Genomic DNA, 19,234 nt, shown 5'->3' on the forward strand with positions numbered 1-19,234 from the left:
CCGGGGCAGCACCCACCCACTCCCCTCTGGTTCGGGCGCACCCCAGAGCCAGCCGGGGCAGCCAGGCCTCCGCCAGCGCACCCGCCCCGTGCCAGCGGCAGCACCACGGCCGCGGTTTCGGCTCAGCGCAGAGCGCGGGTCTCTTACCGCAGAACCCGCAGGTCGCTGCCCGGGTGCCGCAGTGCCCGGCAGAGCGGGTGGATGGGGGAGTCCGGTTCCTCCTCGGCGAGGGGACGGGGACGTCCTCTGGCTCCCGAGGCACCGGAGCTGCAGGGGGACAGAGCCCCAGGGGGGCACGGGCAGCCCTCACCGGCACCGGGAGCTCCCGGCTTCGACGCCAGCACACCCTCACCACCGCCACCACCCCAAGCGGAGCTCGCCGCCAGCTCACGGGTGGTCTCCTCTGGAGGGACCTCCATGGCTTTGGAGAGGCAAAGGATCGCGAGCATTACTGCTGGCGTCACCTCCTCCCAAGCAAAGCTCGGGGCGCGCTTAAAATTTCGGCACGGGGAATGTCCCCTCCCTCCGCAAGCGGGAAGGAGGACGCGAAGCCAGACCGAGACCCCGGCACAGATGGGGCTGTTTAGGCCGGGGAAGTTGAGCCGAGAGGCTCCATCTCCATCAATCCCACTGCACGCTGCGGACAGAGGAGCCTGCAGGATCCTTATTCTCCCACAGTTCTCCCCAAGAGTAAGTAAAATCCTTCGCTGAGGAACTAAACCCCCAGGGAAAGGACAAGCTGGTGTTTGGCTGGAAGGAGCTGAAATGCCCTTAAAACCATCCTTTGGGGTGGAGAAGGAGAAACCTTTGTGATTTTGGGTCGCTAGAGGAGAGAGGGACAGTTCTTACCAAGGCACCGACGCAGCCAGCTCTTCCCCGGGATCCTGCCGGACGAAGGAGCATCCCCGGAGGGTGACACAGCCCAGCCCAACCCACTGCCTGATGCAGAAGGAAAGAGCCATTTGGTCGTACAGGGTCAACTTGATGTCCTGCAAGTCTATCTCAGTGAAATGACCCAACGCACTTTGCACAAAGCTTTTCTCGTTCATCTCAAACAAAAAGTGGAAAGTGTCCAACTCTGAAATCTTCAGCGCTTGGCCGGGATGGGAGATGCCTCTGGGCCTCCCCTGAAGCCACCTCAGCATATCTTCCCTGGCTCGCGATGAAATTCTGCACCCAATGATTTCGTTCGCGTACTCTATCAATTTTTGACTTACCAGACCAAACAGGAACTGCACCGTTAAGTTCAAATCCTTCCTGGACTCGCGATAGCTTTTTAATAACATATTTACATCCTTCGTGAGAGCCCCCGCATCGTCGACCATTTCCTCATCATCCTCCAGAACATAAAACATCGCCGCAAAAAACTCCTGGAGGTGCAGGTGGGTGAAGCTGTAGACGTTCCCATGGTCTACGCCTTTCTTTGAGATCTTCTCGTTGAGGAAGAGGGGGAGAAGGTCTGGCTGGTCCAAGCTATGGTCCTTGATTTCCTTCTCCTCAAAGAGGACCTTGTGCTTCCAGATGCCATCAGCAGCCAAGGAGCAAAGCTTGCGTAGAAACTGCTGGAGGTCCTGCGGGTTGTCCATGTCTCTGCACTTCATTAACCGGGAAAGGTAAAACACGCTCATCTGTGTGGTGGCTTTAGAGCACTCAATGAGGTTTTTCTTCTTGTTAAGCTCTTGTTCAAGGATGGTGCAGATGGTCCAGCTCATGACAGGGATGACGCATAAGCTGTAGAGGATCTTGTTGCCTCTGGCAAAGCTGAAGGCCACGTTGGCTTTATTGTCATTCTCAAAATACCTGTGGAAATATTCCTCTCTCATGGCTGCTGAAAATCCTAGTATTTCCGCGTAATACTCACCCTCCAGGCACTGCCCCAGGCTTTGAAGAGCCGTCAGCCTCGTGGTGATGAGCAAGGAGGACTCAGGGAGAACAGACTTCTTCAACAAGCTCATCAGGGTGGTTTCCAGAGGCTTCACTTCCCTGGGGTCAGAGCTCAGCTCATCTTCGGGCTGAACCAAGGAAAATCCCAGGGCCTCAAGGCCATCAAAAATGAACAGGATCTTCTTCTGGTCATCCAGGATCTTCCCAGCTGGCGTTCGCCTGTGAGGGCAGCACTTTGAAACCAGGTCTGCCACACTCGCTTCCTTGGTAAAGGCAATGTCTTTACAGTCTATGCAGAAGATGTAGTCAAACTGCGCGTAGGCGGTCCCCTCCACCCACTCCACCATCACCTTCCTAACCGTCATCGTCTTCCCCATCCCCGGGGCCCCCACCAGCACCACGACCTGCGGCGTTTGCCCATCTTTGTCGGCTTTAAACAGCGTCTGTGCGGTGACGGTGATGGTGGCTGGTCCGTTGCTGGCGTCGACACGTCCGTGGCTGGTGCCCACAGCTTCATGCTCGCCTCCGTGCTTGCTCCGAGGCTTCCTGGCGATGGTCAGGGCAGTGTAGCGGCTCTTGACAGACAGGTTCTTCCCGAGACAGGAGTTCACTTCTTTGTACCGGAGGAACTCCCGGACCACGTGCTCTCTGTATTTCCGCTTGTACTCTGCACCGGCAAGAAGCAGAGTTAGTCCCAAGTACAGCCGGATTCCCGAGGAGCTCCTAACCAGCTCATTGTGCTCCCAACACACCAACAGGACACTTCTTTCAATGCTCAGGGCTTTCCTAAGCCTGGCAGAGGCAATAAGGACACCGTCTGTGAGAATTTAGGGCCTCTGGTCAGTTGGGGGGGGGTCCTTCTCCTCTCCCGGCTCCCTCCATCCTCCTGATCCATCAACCCCTGTTTTAACCACCCTGCAATCTTCATCCACCCTAGGAGCAAATGCAATTGCCTGGACCCACCTGCAGCCTCCGTCCCCCTCTGCTTGTACCCCTGGGGCCAAAGGCACCGTCCCTGGGCTCCCGGGATGCCTCCGGCTCCAAAGCATTCCCAAATGCGAGCTCTGCAGAGATGTCCTTAATCCCCATCCCAGGAGGAAAGGATCTGCCCGGCTGCCTGCCAGGAGGTGCTGAGAGCTGAAGGCTCTTCTCTGGGAGAAGAGGGAGCCTGGCAGAAAGTGGGGACAGCAAGAGGAGAGTTCACTACAGCCCCCACACTAAAAAGATCACAGCGGGACATCTTCATGTCTCCAGGCTCCCTGGGGAGCTGAAACCTGTTCTTACTGACTTCTACCTGTCTCCGGGGTCACTCAAGGGAAAAAGAGACAAAAAGAAAGGCAAAATGCACGCTGGCTTCCTACCTTTCACCTTCTCGTCCAGGAGTTTCTCTGCGAGGTCTCTCTGGTTCATCTCTTTGAACAATCCAATCGCTATGTCCATTGCAGCATCTTCGCTGTAGTTCTTGCCCACGCAGCTGACAAGTGCGGAAGGGTGGGCAGCCTTCGCCAGCGAATCCTTGGGGATATTCCATCCTCCTTCCACGTGAACCTCCGATAACTTCGTCTTAAACTCCTGAAAGTCTTTAGGTGTGAGATCTTGCAGTGCTTGTAAGAGGACAGCTAACGCACACTCTTCCCCTGCCATCGCAGGATGTCGCCTGTGAATACCAACAGTCAGAAATCACGGCTACACCACGGCAAGAGGTTTTGGAGCTGGGCACCGAGTTTGTCCCATACAGCCCGGTTCTTCCTGCGCCGAAAAGGCTGGGGACAGTCAGCCCAGCTTGACGAGGTCACCAGGGCTGTGGGTGCTGCAGGATCCGGCACCGTGGGGATGCCCCCCCGGGGTGGGGCACAGGAGAGAGAAAAACACCCGAAAAACCATCCTGGGGGTTTGTAACCCGACTGAGAGGTGCAGCCCCCCCCGGGCAGAGTCCCCCTGGCCCCGGGGGACAGTTGGGTCCCCTCGGTGCAGCGTGGCCGGCCGTGCCGCGATGCCCTCACCGCGATGTCCGAGCGGCGGGATGGCGAGGCCCTGCCGGAAGGGTTCAGGCGCTGCCTGAAATCCCCGTCCCGCGTACAACAGGCAGGGTTTTGCTTTTCAACAGCAGCCAGACATCCGGCACACCCTTTCCTCTTTCCCTGCCACGGGGCGACTCGCCAGCTGCCCTCCATAAAACCACCCGGATAGGCAATTTAATACCCGGAGGATTCCTGGGAATAAGCCCCACGAGGAAGATGCTGTTTTGGGGGGGGGAAAGGCAGCTTTAGGAAAGCGCACCGATGCTCGCAGACGCCACAGCCCCTCTCCTGCCTCTCGCCTCCCCGGTAGCTCACCCTCCTCCTAACAACATGTCGTGGGTTCGACTGAAAAGCCACCGAGCTGCTGAATTTCTAACCCTTCCGGAGTAACTGCGCTTTGCTTGGGGTCCCCCAGCCTTTAACGAGGCTTGTCTTGGTAAGAAAAGTCACAGCACCTTCTCCTCCTCCTCCCTCTTTGGGACTCCTTATCTTATTTCTGGTATCGCTCTTCTCCTCCCCATTTCCAGTCTCCCGTGTCTTTAGGAGACAAGTAGCATCCCGCAGCTCTCCGGGAGCAGATGCGACTGGAATTAGTTTCCTGTAAATTCAGGAAATCAGAGGGAAGCTGCGGTTTCCTGCAGGGATTACTGCCTGCTGCAGCTTTCACCCGGGAGCAAAGGGGGACCTCCAAGGGAGCCTGTCACAGGCAGCGTGAAGCTAAATTTAGATGCTTGCAGAAGCAGAGTAGGATAGAGAAATTAAAAATAGCTGCAGGAAACAGAGAATTAGACTGGGAACTGTCAGAGGAAGAGGATTATTGAGGTGTTATGTATGAAAGGGAAAGGAAAAAGGAGCTGGGAACAACAGTTGCTGTCCCAGTGTAACAGCTATCCTGGGGCTGCACAAATAAAGTACAGTTGTGGATTGGAGCGTGGCACTTCTAGAAAGGTCTTCAAGCTTTGGATCGAATGGAAATGAAATAGCTCAACGCTTAGAGCTTGTGCTACACCAGCCTTCGCTCTGACATGCACTAAGGGACCCGTAAATGCCCTTCTTGCTGAGAGAGTTAAGTCAGATTGCCCAGCAGACAGGTAAGAAACCAGCAGCACAAAGATGGATCCAGAAACTGGGAGAAGATAGAGAAGATTTTTCTGAACCAGTGCAGAATTGCTAAGATGCCAGGGGGATGCGATATCCTATCCCACCAGCCCTTTGCTGGCGAGGCACAGGTGGCTCCGGTGACGAGTCGCTGGAACTCACTGCCCAAGTTCAAGGAAGCCTCAGTGGAGGCGTGCTAGGAATTATGGCCTGGATTCAGGAGAAAAGGGGAAAATTTAACATGGGCTGAGCAGGACCTGTGGCTTTCAGTAATGGCAGGGGGGGAGTGTGGACACCAAAGCAGAGGAGTATGGGATGTTTGGGAAATGGCAGTGGCAGGTGTAGTACACCAGGAAAAAAATGGATCAAAGATGCTAAGGGCTCTGGAGAGCATTAAAGGATTTAAGAGAAGATATGCCAAAATGGGATGGGAAGGAAAGATGGGATTTGCTGGAAGGAGTGATAACGCAGCTGAAAGGAGCGGTAGCAGGACACCGTGATGCTCCAGCGTCTCTGCCAACTCCCAGCTGGCCCAAGTCATCCGTAAGGTCGGCTTCGACCCGGCACTGCCCACACAAATGGGTGCCTGTGTGCCAAACGCACCGGGACCCCGGGGGGCTGCCCTGAGGTTGTACCCAGGAGATCTGAAGGTACCAGCGGGCTTTTGATGCAGTACTGAAGATCCCTTTATTTTAGAAAGCAATCGGAAGATGGAGCATGGACTCTTATTAGATTTTTATGGTGGGATTTTTGTCGGTAATACAAAAACCAGGTGAAGGCTGTTATAAAGGGTGGAAGAAGAGATATAAGCTTTAATGGAGACAGATAAAGAATAATGGAAAGAGCCACCCAGGAGGATGGCAGAAAACCCCGCTGGGTAAAACCCACTGCCCAAGCTGACCTGGTGGGACCTTCCCTGTGCAAATACTCATACCCTAAGGAAGCTGAGGTTTCTCCAAGTGAAATCATTAAGGATTACTTTAAACAAAGCATTTCTTCAGAAATTACAAGCCCATATAATTTCCACTGCGGCCCATTAGAAAGGCTGATGGAACACCCTGGCAAATGCTGGTGGAGTACTGCCAAAGAAATGCATTACCCATGAGAACAGCTCCTACTTTAGCAAACATGGCAGTGATTACTGCTAAGTTACCAGAAAACAAGAAGTGGGTTTCAGTTATAGATCCAACCATTTCGTCGCCATCCCACTTACTGAAGAATCAATTTTAAGATTTGCTTTTGCATTTGGAGAGAGGGAATAAACCCTTGCAGAGGTACCGCCAGGGCTTCACAACGCACCAGGCTCATGTCAGAAACCTGTTCAAACTATTGTCTCCAGAGGATAAAGAAAAAACATCTTATGTGGATGATACTTCAGTGACTGGAGCTACTGAAAAGGTGAGAGGTACCAGAGTTTTAAAATTAGTAGACCAAACAGAATTTGAAGTCAATTTGAAGCAGGCACCATTAGTGCAAGCTGAGGTTAACTACTGGGAGTTACAACTGGCAAGCCAACAGGTACAAGAGTGGTTAAAGCTTTGCATGAAATACAGGCTTCTCCTGGTCAAGCCCAGCTGAGAACACCATTAGGAGGATTTAATTTCTGACAGCAGCACATCCATAACTTTCCTGGTATCTGCAGACCATTGTGGGAATCACTAACTGAGACTCTGGAGTGGAAATGGAGCTCAGGACATGATGATGCCCTAACTCAGGTGGAAAGAAGCTGGTCTAAAAACCCCTGCACTAGAATGCCCTGCACTTGGAAAGCACCTTTCAACAGGAATTTCCCAATCTGCTGATTCTAGGGGAGCAGAAAAATAGTTACAGCGGGTACCAGCAGCACGTGAACTGTGCCTGCTTCAGGGTCTGGACCCAAAACTCCCCAGCAGCCTGGGCTGCTGCTCTCACCCTCGCAATCCCATCTACTCTTACCCCTCCCAGGTTTTAGGGAAATTCGGCAGCAGAGTGCCATCTACGTGCATGCCAGCAGGCATCGATATGAATGGGTAGGAGAGATACGGTACAGACCTTACAAGGACCAGATCGTCTCACTCCTGCCCTAAATGAACAAGGTGCAGACTGTGCTGGTGAGAACAAATCCAATTGCAGGTACCAGGTATGGATGCAAGTGTCCTTTTTAAAGAACCCAGCAATAAACCAAATGTATGCTTCATCAATGAAAGCCAGATATGAGCAACCTAAAAATAGTCCTGTATGCTGCTATTAATAGAGCAGGAGAGCAAGTAGTAGGGAAATTATTTAAAAAAATAGAGTACAGGCTATTTTAGACATTATTAAGAGACAAACTCTCTAAGCAGAACCCATTGCATGTCTTTGTGGACAGTGATTATGTTAATAAATAAATAAAATACTGGAGGTACGGCTGGAGAAGGGGATAGAAAACACGATTGGAGATGAAGAAACTGAGATTTCTCTTACAAGCTCAGAAAGACAATGGAAAGAAAATCTATGTAATGCACGGTAAAGTACATGGGAAGCCTGAAAAACATACTGAGAAACAGTGTAATAAGCCAGGAGATCAACTGACTCAGTTTAGCTGCTGCATTCTCGAGCCACGGGAAGGTCTGCAGCATCCTTGCTGGACTCATGAAGATGACCTGCTGTTTGTGGATGACCAACAGACATGGGGAACAGCTATCTGCAGGGCAGAAGCTGTGTATTAACACAACTCCCCAGGCCTTGGCTGTCAGATTTTGCCCATCTGGAGCTTTATTTTCTTTCAGTTTAACCAGAGTAGCCAGTTATTCCTGCAATAGGATTTTTCATGATTAAATATCTAACCGGAGCTCTGTTGTGGTCTTGCTTAGCTTGGTCTAACAACTTAAAGCCATAATAATAACTTGGGATCCAAGAATAAAAACTGTTACAGCTCTCGAGGGAGCCTGGAGAGTTACAGCTCTTGAGGTATGAATCCACCCAGGCTGGGGACTCACAGTTAAAGCATTGCAAAAATGCTCCAAAATTATAATAACCTAATGACCTTGGTGGGTTTATTGGCTTACAGGATCAGACTTGCGGGACAACAATTTGCAGAGAAGCAGCTAGACCTAGTGAGAGACACTGAATCCTTTAACAGTCCCTTAAGCAAGCATGTAAATAGAGGAGAATACTGCAAAGGGGGTAGGGGAGGAAATGAAACAAGAAAGTAACAACGTGTTTGAAACGGAAAATTAAGCACTAGCGGTACTCGATTAGTTAAAGGCTGAAAGAAGTGTGTGTTAAGCGTATAAAAAAGATATATAAATATAGTAAGTATAATCTTGCTTATGCTAAAGGCAAATGTATTGGCTAACTGGAAATTATACTGGGAGGGGAAAATATCCCATCAGTGTCAGATTATGGGGAGGTACTTGGGAACTTTCAAAGGACAGAGGCTTATAGAAATACTGCACCCTGCTGTACAGTTCATTGCATTTACATTTTTGCAAAATTGCATTGGTTATGATAATTGCAATATACTATAGATCTAGAATGCTTGTAAGTAAATATTATTATTGCAGACCTAGCTAATTATTATGTGAACTATGAATGAAAGTTAACAATACCATACATAAACTCAGCATCGCCAGGAGGAGAGCATCAGAAAAGCCTGGGCTGGGTGAGGCGGTGGGATCAGGCTCTGCAGGTGGGGACGGAGGGCTGAGCCTCGCGGGGGCTGCGCTGGGTGGGCAGTGCTGGCACAGGGTGGGGGGGATTCACCGGACCTGGGGAGCTGAGTCAGGAGATGGAGCCAGAGAAAGGACTAGGAACAAAGCCACTGCATGGTTGCAAGGTCCATGGAGGAGGCAGGACCGGAATCAAGGCTACGATACAGACCTAAGGTCCTTCCTAGGGTCCAGACCAGAGAAGGGCTACCTACAGCATGGGTACAAGGTCCATCCCAGGGACAGGCTGAAGGCAAGCTAAAATGTACCTCTGAGGGATTCGGTGAAAAGACAAGCTGCCCCCAGCACTGAGCTGAAGCCCATGCAGGAGACAGACTCCCCCCCACCCCAGCACTGCTCAAACTGGGGGGGAGTGCGCAGGGCTGAACTTAGAGCCCAGGGGCCCATGGCAGTGGGTGGGGAGGGGGTCCAGGTGAGGCTGGTCAGGGCTTTGAGGCTATTTAAAGCCCCTCGGGGGCAGGCAGGCTTGTATTTTCACTGTGAGGACTTTCTGTGCAGGGTGCCAGCAAACACTTTAGCTGCTGCAATGACTGCAAACCCAGGTTGGTTGCTGCAGCGAGCTGCTCCACCATGAGAAACGTCCTTCATCCTGCTTCCCTGGGAGTGCAGAGGTAAGGAGAAATGGCTGCTGCCCAAATGGCCGCAGGTTTTTGCTGCTGTGTAGCCTTTTCCTCCCTCTCCAGTCATGGGTGGGCTGCAACTGGGGCTCTGGCAAAGGAGAGAGGCTCCCTTGGGGGTTTCTGATGCCCAGGGATGAAATGAGCATAAGCCCATTCTGTGACCTGCTGTCCTGCTTTTCATGCTCTAGTTTATGAGTAGGGTACCTGTGCCTTGCTTAGGAGGGGTAAACCCATCCTGTGGAGGAGACAGGGACTGAGGAACTGGGGATTTTGCAGCTGAGGCTGTTGACTGCCTGCAGCTTGCATGGGGCTGGCCTTTCGACCAGGTGTGATGGAAAAGAAAATGCTTTGGGGGGGATGCGTTTAGCACAGCTGCTTCGGAGGGATGCTGGGAAAGGATGTTTTAAGGCCCACTGGGAGTTTAAGGAGGGGGGAAAAATAGACTCTTTATTGACAACATCTTGGCAGCCAATTGCAAATGGTGCAGCTACTGTGGCAAGGCTTTGGGGGATCCCTGCTGGGTGGCTCCTGCAGCAAAGGAATAGGACATGGAGCCCAGCAGGCTTTGCCAGGGCAGGGCAGAGCTAACGGGGAGATGGTTCAACCCAAACCATGCCCATTCAGGGTTTCACAGACCCCAAAATGAGCCTGGCTCTGTGGCACCATGGGCTGAGCTGTATCCATCTAGCTCAGTTTCCCTGCTCAGAGCCTGAGCAGCATCACCCTGTCCCTCCTGCTTACAGGACGTCAAATAAGTCTGGGGACAACTGTTTCTCTCTGAAAGTGCAGGGCATGCCATGCTCCTTCCCAAGGATGCTGCTGCCACCAAGCCCCCCCTAGCAGGGTTTGCAGGGGGGCTTCCCAGGAGCCAGGGCCGTTCTTATTCCTGCTAACTCATCCTGGGGTATGCTGTGAGCTGAGAGGGAGGAGGCAAAACCAGAAGCACAGTTTCTAAAGGTTTCCCTCTCCACCTGACCTTGAAGAAGCTGTTTTCACCTTGCTGTGTCTTGATCTGAAATTGCTGCTTGCTGTGCCTGTGCTGGTGCTCGGCTCTCTCCCATGCTGCATTAGGGGTGATGTGACCCACTTGCCGCAGGGGACCCTTCCTGTGCTTGGTGCTAGGGGATTTCTGAGTGCTGCCTAGCTCTGGAGCTCTGCTCCTTTCCTTTGCTTCCCTTTTTTCTGCATCGGTAAAAGTATCTTTTAAATTCAAAAGTTTAAGGCATATGAATGGATTGCGTGGGGCTGTTTATCTCTTAAGGCAGAGGCAGCATGCGTGAATGCAAGGAAATCGCAGCTGGAACCCCCTGGACTCAGCTCATCCAAGCTCTGGGGACTGGAGCCGGCAATTTCCACTCGTAGGAGGCTCCCTCCTTCCTCCTGCTGGGTTGAGGGGAGGCACAGAGGCCAAGGATATTTCTGCCTGATGTAGAAGTGGCAAGAAGGTTTTATGAGTCCTGTGCCCAGCTCCTGGGAGCAGTGATTTGGGTGTTTCTCCTGCATTAAATCACAGATTTTCACAAGTTTTGCAGAAACTTAGCCCCTCTCTGCTGCTGTCAATAGATCAGCAGATTTGGGAGGCATCAGAAAGGGGAAGCAGCTGTTTGCAGCCACTGAATGGTCTTGGCTGTGCCTGGCACAAGTCCCTAAAAGAGTGGGGAGGGCTGGCACTGCTAAGTGTGGGACCAGACAAGCAGCAGAGGGGACATCAGCATCAGCCACAGCTAATCCTGTCTGTGCCAGCTTGTCTGAGCCAAGCAGGCTCTGAAGCCAAGGACTACATCAAGATAACCTTGCTCATCCCTGTTCCAAGGGAGTGTTGGTAGCTGCATCCAAAATGAGCCCCTCAAAGCACAGCCTTTCCTGGGAGATTGGGGTTCCCACATCCAGCTCTTGTGTCTTCTGCAGTTGCCTTCAAACATGGGCAGATTTTTTTTCTTTACAGTGGACTTTAAGCAGCCTACATATTTTTAAGCATGTTTACATAGGTGAGACACACTGCCTTAGCTCTTGTGGGTAGTTTGGCAGAGCCAGAGAGGGTCAGGGAATAAAATACTGATTTTTCTCTGGAGTTTCTGCCCTATTGCACTGACGATGTTTGTGGCTGAGCTGCCGCTTGGCTGCTGTTTGTGGGATGGAGAAAAACACAGTGGCCACAGAAGTGAGCTATTCTGTGAGTGGCTGAGCTGACAAAGTTGTTTCTCATGGATTTCCAAACATAATCTCTGTAGTGTGTCTATACTACACAGTGAACACTGCACTACAAAGATTCTACAAAATCACATGAAGCTGGTCAGTGGGTGCCAAGTAACTGTATGGAGGAAGGTGGGCAAGCATCACATAGCCCTTATTTCCTGAGAAAACTGGGCTAAAAGAGCCCTAGACAGTCCCAGGACCTGGCCGCGCTTTGGGGTACAAGCAAGATTTGACCTGAGTGGTGTGAATTTGAGACCTGTGCCTGGCTGGAGGAGGTAAGGCTGGGACAGGGAGGGCTGTTTGCTTTTAACCAAGGTGCTGCAAAGCACCAATGTGGCTAAAGAGGAGGCTGTGTGTCTGGCACAGCCTGGCTGGATGTCTGACAGTGCTCCGCAGCGGGACCTGGGCTGTGTGCCCAGCTCTGAGCTGGCCTTGGGCTGCCCACAGCCCCTCACGGACCTTGCAGGACTTTTGTAAGGTGAGTCAGACCCTGGCCCGCTGGGACAAGGGAGGGTTTGGGGAGAAGGGAAGCAGAGCTGGCACAAAACTACCTGAAGGCGCATCACTTTAGCTTTCTCCCTCTGCCGTGCAGAGCTTTTCCTTGGCAAGACAGGTTGCCGCTCCTTAACTCACTGCTGGGGGATTGTTGTGCTCAGAAATCCCTTATCCTGGGGTGGGGGGGCATACTCCTTTTTTCCTCTTGTCTACACACAAGCATCCCAATTTATCAGGCTGGCCCCCCTCCCATTTTCCCCAGTGTGTTCCCCCGCCCCCTCCTTTGTGGCTATATTCACTATAATTGCTGCAAACCCGGGCAGGCTTTGGAGGAGCAGGCAGAGGGCTCAGTGCTGCAGGGACAGCCCCGAATCGCAGAGCCAGCAAGCCATGGCTCAGCCCCAAATAACAGGGGATATGGAGATGCAGCTGGCCTGCCTTAGCCACCCTGCTGGCCCCCCCCGGGCATCCTGTCCATCCCCCCAAAAAGTCCCAGCCCTTCCCTCCGGATTGGAGCGCTGTCAGCCCCCCCCTTCCCCTGCTCTCCATCTTCATGCGGTCTGCAGAGGTGCATTGTGGGAAACTCCCAATTCCCCCCCCCACCTCCCTCCCTCCTCTCTGCGCAAGAGCCAGCTCCCAAGGTGTGACTCCTTCAGCCGGAGGACAGAAGGTAAGGGCTGCTGCTTTCCTCCGTGCATGCCTGGGGGGACGAGGGGGCAGAGCCGCCGGGGGTCCCTAGCTATCAGCGGAGCAACGTGCAGCGTTCCTGCTCTATTTCACCATGTCACCTTGAGACGCGGATCTACCTGGTCAAGGTGAGTGTCTGCCTCCTCACAGCTGCCTGGGATGGAGGCCGGGGGCTGCCACGCCGGCTGGCTCGGGAGCACGTACCCACGCAGCTCTCCCTGTTAATAGGCGACAGTGCTTTTTCTTTAACCCAAAACAACGAGCGCAGTGAGGATGGCTGGCCCCGAGCAGCTCCCTTCCCACCCCAGATCCCCTCTTCTGCTCCCTGAAGGTCAGGCAGCCAGAGAAGGCATTTTCGCAAATGCCAAGTGCGTGGGAGCCTGCCTGCTGCCTGCCTGCCCGCTGCCTCCCCGTACCTGTGATCTCCTTGGCTGCCTTTGCGGGATGTGCTGTGCTTGTCTGATCCGAGCTGGGCTGGCCACTGCCAGCTGCCACCAGGCTTCAGCGAGGGGGAAGCAGCAGCCCTGGGATAGAGAGCTGGGTTTGATTTTTTTAATTTTTTTTTTTTTTTTAGAAGGGCTCTGGAGGCAAAACGGCTCTGAGCATGGAGAAGTGGAGCCGGCCATGTGCCGGAAACGGGGCAGCCGGGAGGGTGGAGGGGAAGCGGCATTCCCAGCTGAAACATTCCAGCCTTGGCAGGAAAGCCTGTACACCTCCCTGAAAGGTTTTGATCAGGTTTCCAGCTGCGTTTCCTCTCCCGTCTGCATGGGCGGTGGTGTTTGTTTACCCTTCACTCTGGATGGGTTTAATGCCTCTGTATAATTGCTGTCAATCCTGAGGCGGGAGGCAAGCACAGCTCGGAACAGCCAGCAGCCCTGGCTGTGAGCCTTCACCTTTCCCAAGGAAGGAGCTGGGGGTTGTTCTGTGAAGCAGGGGGGCTTTGATATCAAAGGGATATCCTTTGATATGACCCCTGCCTTGTGCTGGAAAGGAGCTCGCAAAGGGAAATCTGCCCCCAAAAAATTCAAAATGGAGAGAGATGACAGAGGCAATAGTGCCTATTTTAAGCTATAGGGAGAAGATAGCACCAAATGAACGGGAGGGAAGAGGACACCAAACCAGGGCTCTTCTTTCAAGGTGTGTGCTCCCAGGGATGAAATGCATGAGGGGGAGGATGTCTTGGGCTTTTCAGTGTGATGTCCCTGCCTCTCTGCACATCTATGTTCATCCGTGCCCTGTACGTTTGCAGAGACCTGTTGATTTGGTCCCTGCTCCTGCTTAGTTCTCTGACCATCTGGTAGCTTCTGATGGGGTTGGGGGGGGGAGGAATAGGATTTTTATTCTTAATCGAGGTCAGCCTGGCAAAACTTTGGCATTGGGGCAAGAGGAGGAAGCCCTCCGTGTTGCAGCCCCGTTTTCCTGGGTGGGGCTTGGGCAGGATGCTGTCAGGAGAGGGAGGATGGACTACGCTGGATTGAGTTTCCTGCTCCATCTCAGGACTGACCTCCAAAAGTCTGACCTTCACGGGTTTGACCTTCAGCATTTTCCATCTTTCCTTTCTCAGCCACGGTGCCCAACACCAGCCTCTAACCCTGTGATATTGTGGCAGGACGGGGGAAGAAAATCTAGAATTCCCGTAAATGCGGATATTCGTCCCTCTGCATCCATCCCCTCCGCTGGCAGGCTGCCAGGACTGGGGGCTGGCGAACACCCTGGCACACTCTCCCCATCCTTGGTTGGGCATGGGGACAGGCAGATGGGAGGGATGGAGCTCTGAGCAAGCATTTCTGTGCTGGAGGTGCATTGGCCATCCTTCCCCCAGATCCTCTCCAGCTTTCTGCAGGGAGGGAGAGCGAGCACCCTGGTTTTGCTGTACAAAGTAAGTGAGGGGCTTTACCCCAGAGCATGCCAGGAGCCTCCCTGGAAGGTCACTGCCTTGTGCTGAATTGTTCCCTCATCTGCCTGCAGTGGCTTCTTACATTTCAGCTGCAAAGCAACAGTTTTCAGGCTGGTGCCTGCAGATCTGTGGGCTGTCAGATTCGGGACCTGGCTCTGCACATGCAGAATTGCCTCTGTAATTTTTTTGCCAGCCACAGCTGAGCCACGAGGGAGGGTTATGCCACGAGAGCCTGGTGCAGTCCTGCATCAGTCAGAAGGGATGGATTAGTTGGGATGCCCATAAGCTGAAGAGGGCTGTTAAATCTGCTGCTGCTTACTGCAGTGGTTGGGGCTATTTTACTGTGTCAGAGATGATCATCTCCCTCATCTTTTTTGCTTGTGGCTATTGCATTTGAGAGATACAGAACTTCCTGACTGTCAGGAATGGGCCCTAAAAGCATTGATCTGTTTAGAAAGGAAATCAACCTTCTGCATCTGGGTAGTAGTTCCTAGCTTCTTGGGGAGCAGCACCCCAAATTGGAAACATCTGCCCTCTTGGCTAAGGCAGCTTCCCAAGTGCTGGCAGGCTCAGTGTAAAGAGTAGGGCTTCGTGGTGGAAAGGAATGAGTTGTACACCCTTCTCTAAGAGGCAGAAAGGAGGCATGAAACACTTTCTGACCCTGCCACAACATTATTTCTGAGATGGCATTGCAGACCCAATGCTGAGCAGAGAACTGAGACCTGCTCTGTGGCCCCAGCCTGGGTGTTAGGCTGGATGTTGTGGGGAATGACTTACCTATTCCCTGGGGAGACCTGAGCATTTTGGGGGTGGCAGTAACCTCGCTCCTGGAGCAAGGAGCTCTCTGGGAGAATGGCTGAGCAGAGCCAAAAGTGATGCAGACCTCCATGTGATGGAGGAGGGGGTGTCGCAGATGCTGAGCTATGAAGCTGTGGTTGGAAGGGTGATAATTACCTTTTCACTAGCAGGGCTGCAACAGGAGGCTGCTGGGCCAGCTTCTGCTGGGGCTTTTGGGCTCTGGTGCCCTGCTTTCTGATCTCACAGGAGGTGCCAGCCTGTCCCCAGGAAGGGACGTGCCACCTTTCGGTGCAGCAACTTGTCCCCAGTGCCACGGAGCTGCTGATATTGAATCACTGGCTCTGGGAGGGCTGGAAAAGCATTATAAAGAAATAAAATGAGTGTGTTTGCAAAATGCTGAGTGTGGCAAAAACCAAGAAGGGGGGAGGTGCCCAGGGTAGGATGCAGGGGTGGCACAGCAGTCTGGGACGCAGGGTACACCCAGATATCTGCCCATGCCTGCCTGCGAGATGCCACGCTTGTGGGTTAAGGCTCTGTGGTTCACGTTGCTGCCTGTGCACACCTTCCGCTGCACCTCCTGAATCACCCCCCGTTGAAACTACTCCAGTGCTTCAGTCTGGTGTCCTGCCAAATAGCTGCCATGGAAAAAAGTAATCCTGGCTGAAATCCCTTTCCTTTGTTCCCCTAAATTTCTGTCTTGGGGTGAGTGATGCTTAGTCCTGTCAGGGAGAGGCTTAAGATCTAACACCTCGTGATTCTTGAAGGGTAAAAGCTACAGTCTTGTTCCACTACAAAAAAAGGAACTATCAAGTGGGAAAAAAGAGTATTTGATTCTGTGTCTGAGGGGGGCTCAAACCCAGGATTAAAGCTAGGATAGCACAGCAAAGTGAGGTGCTCTGAAATTGTTTTAGTTATGACAGTCCCGTTTTGGGGGACCCTGCACTGTGTTACAATCCTGAGAAGCCAGGCTTTGCAGCAGAAAGATATTTCCAACCTAATTTCAGCACAGTATTTTCAGATTCTTTATAATTCTAGAAATGGTTTTGCTGTGAACTGTGGCTGAGAGTGCAGCTGGTCCAGCTGCATGGCGAGGGCTGGTGGCACCTGAGCAGGTGACCAGGCAGGTTGTACAGCCTTGCCAGGCATGACTTCTCTTGCTGACGGGTCCATGCTGGTGTTAACTCAGTGCCCACCCCTACGGACATCAGTCAGGGCATGTGATTGGCACCACTGGAGAGTTTAAGATAAAATCCTCTATTTCCCCAGGCTGTTGTAGTAACGCTTTGCTGATTTCTGCTATGTTTTGGCGCAGCAGTAAGGCAAGGCATGAGAAAGAGGTTTGTGTTGGTTTTGTGTCTGTACTAGCACAGGGTGCCGGGCAACGCTGAGTTTGGGTGATGAGTTGCCCCTTTGGAACTGCGTGTGGTGAGCACTCTGATGCAGGAGGGAAGGAGTGGGCTTGGCTGGGGTTTTTTGGCAGCAGCCTGTCTATTTTTAATAGAGCTGTGGGCAGGAAGCTGAAGTGAACTGCAAGTGCTTTTCAGCCTGGGTTGCTGCAGAGGTGGCCAGGTTTGTGCCCGTGAGGTGCCCTGGAAGGAGCTTTTGCGGACGGTGCAGCAGGAAACGTGCAACGGGAGCTCGCTGTGGGTCTGCTGAAGGGCAGGGTGAAATAGCAGCAAGCTGTCCTTCCTTCGATGCTGCGGGCTTAAGGGCAGAGTCAGTCAGGTTTACCTTTTCTCATGGTTCTTATTGCTTTATTTTCACACAGGGTGAAAGAAGACAACAGAACAAAAATGTGGAGTATGTTCTTGCTATGTACATGGCTATGTACAGGCAGAGTGCTTGAACAGTGTAGGTTAGAGCTGTGTTTTGGGGCTCAAAAAAGAAAAGAACAAAAGTAAAGCCCCTGGCAGGAGCATGGCGTGTGTCTCTGCAATGTCGCCTCCATCTCTCCGAGAATAAAATGTCTGCCACGTCCATCCCAGCGAGATCTTTGGGGTCAGGACAAGTGTGGCTTGCAGATGTGACGCTTGGCTCAGATGTCATCTTCTGCAGAAGTCATGATGTAGAAAAAGGCTATTTAGCCTTTTTCTGGGCTTGTGCTGGTGGGGGGTGTATCGGGGCTGGCTGCGGGGCTCTGAAATGCTGTGTCACCTGTATGGGGATCGTGGCTGGGCTGTGGCAGGGCAGCCTCTGGAGAGGACACTGGCACCTGTGTTGCAAGCTGGGACTTTGCCCCATCTCTGTGCAGTTGGTGGCCCACCGGGGTGCCCAGGGTCTGCATCCCACAGCCGTTCCCTTTGCGTATGCAAGACAAAGCCTATTTTGCTGGGCTACAGGAGCCTGTCCTGTTCCCACACCTTGCCTTGGTGCCAGGTATAACTCAACTTCTGAGCACTGATGCATCACCCAGGCTAGGAGAGAGGTGACATGTCTCGGTGGCACAGGGAATGAGGGGTAGGGTCCTGCAAGGCTGGCCACGCTCTGGGGACTGTGTGTGGGGCACTTCTGGTCCTTGGCAGCACCAGATGGACAGGCAATGAGAGCGCTGGGTCTCGGTGCAGCCGCAGGACTGACGCAACCGTGGAGCGGAGGCTTTGCTGGCAAATGTCCCCCTGTGGCAGCAATTTGAAGCTGCTGCTCCTGCCTGTTAAAATACTTTCAGCATCTGACTCTCTCCATGTCAAGATTCAAAGGGCTTGTTTGAGAGGGAAATGTTTAATCCAGGGCCGGGGGGAGGGATGTGGGGAGTAGCAAACAACAGATTGGGAAAAGGATTCATAAATATCTCATCAGCGTGAAGTGGGTCAACAGTGGTTGCTGTAACTTGGTGCTGCTGTCTCCAAGGCTTGGCTTTGGGAGGGCTGGCAAACACAGCAGTCTCCCAGCACAGCCCGATCCTGGTGCACTGAGGCTGTTTAAAGGCACCTACCACAAGCAACTCCTGCTTGCATTGTGTTTTATCACATTTACTGTGCGTTGCGTCAGGGGTGGGGGGGGCCAAAATAGACTGTAAGGGAGCTAAAATCCTCCTTGGGGAGCTGCCCACAGCAGCTGAACGAACACAAGCTCCTTATGTAAAGCTGTTTTAATATTTATGGTAATACTGAGAGGCACTGCATTACCTCATCTGTCTTCACAGCACTTCTTGGAGATGGCGGGGGGGGGGAAGGCTTAGTCAGACTACTCTGCCGTCACTTACCTTAGGTGCTTGCCTGGCATCTCACTGCCTTTAACGTGTTTATTCCCCCAGCAGCTCAGAAAGGGGGAGAACTGCTATTTGTCCCCATTGGAAATGGGGAGTTGAAGTACTGGGAAACAAAATACACTGCTCAGTTGCAGAAGGAGGCTGGGTTGGGGCAGGGGACTGAACACAAATCTTTACAGCCCTGACGGATCACTCGCCATACGGCAGAGGAAACAGGCACAGACCCCTGAGGACACTTTCCAAAGGACACTGTCTGGTCCTCCAAGCTGCATTACTTAGGGGTTAGACAAGAAGGTCAAGAGCCTAAGCATTGACCCCCTTGGGGCCCTCCGCCGCCCCCCCCTTTGGGGGGGGGGGGGGCGGAATTAGGCTTTGCCTACCATTGATCTCTTTTCACTAACACCACATGCAAGCCCTCTCCAGCATGAATAGCCTGACCAGCTGTAATGACCACTGTTGGCCGGCACCCGTGGGATGGGCAGAGTGCAGGGGAAGGATCTCCCTCTGCTGTGCCAGAGAAAAACAGTTCAGCCACCTTTGGCACAGACCGGTATTTCTTTATGGAGAGCAAAGGTCTATTTGTTGTGTGCACAAGTTAATGAGCAAGGTGGAAAATGAGGCCTCGTCGTTTCCCACTGAGC

General features: G+C 52.7%; 1 protein-coding gene across 1 annotated transcript in view; it reads right to left on the bottom strand.

The window, feature by feature from the left end:
- The window catches only part of LOC104829879 (NACHT, LRR and PYD domains-containing protein 12-like), a 5,265-nt gene extending 1,737 nt beyond the window's left edge, over positions 1–3,528 (bottom strand). The window contains 3 exon segments of the mRNA XM_010564383.1: positions 148–246; positions 850–2,551; positions 3,246–3,528. Coding sequence (XP_010562685.1) covers positions 148–246; positions 850–2,551; positions 3,246–3,528 — 2,084 coding nt within the window.
- Positions 3,529–19,234: the final 15,706 nt, after the last annotated feature.

The sequence above is a fragment of the Haliaeetus leucocephalus genome, unplaced genomic scaffold (genome assembly GCF_000737465.1).
Source record: "Haliaeetus leucocephalus isolate CR32 unplaced genomic scaffold, Haliaeetus_leucocephalus-4.0 Scaffold177, whole genome shotgun sequence".
NCBI classification, from domain to species: Eukaryota; Metazoa; Chordata; class Aves; order Accipitriformes; family Accipitridae; genus Haliaeetus; species Haliaeetus leucocephalus.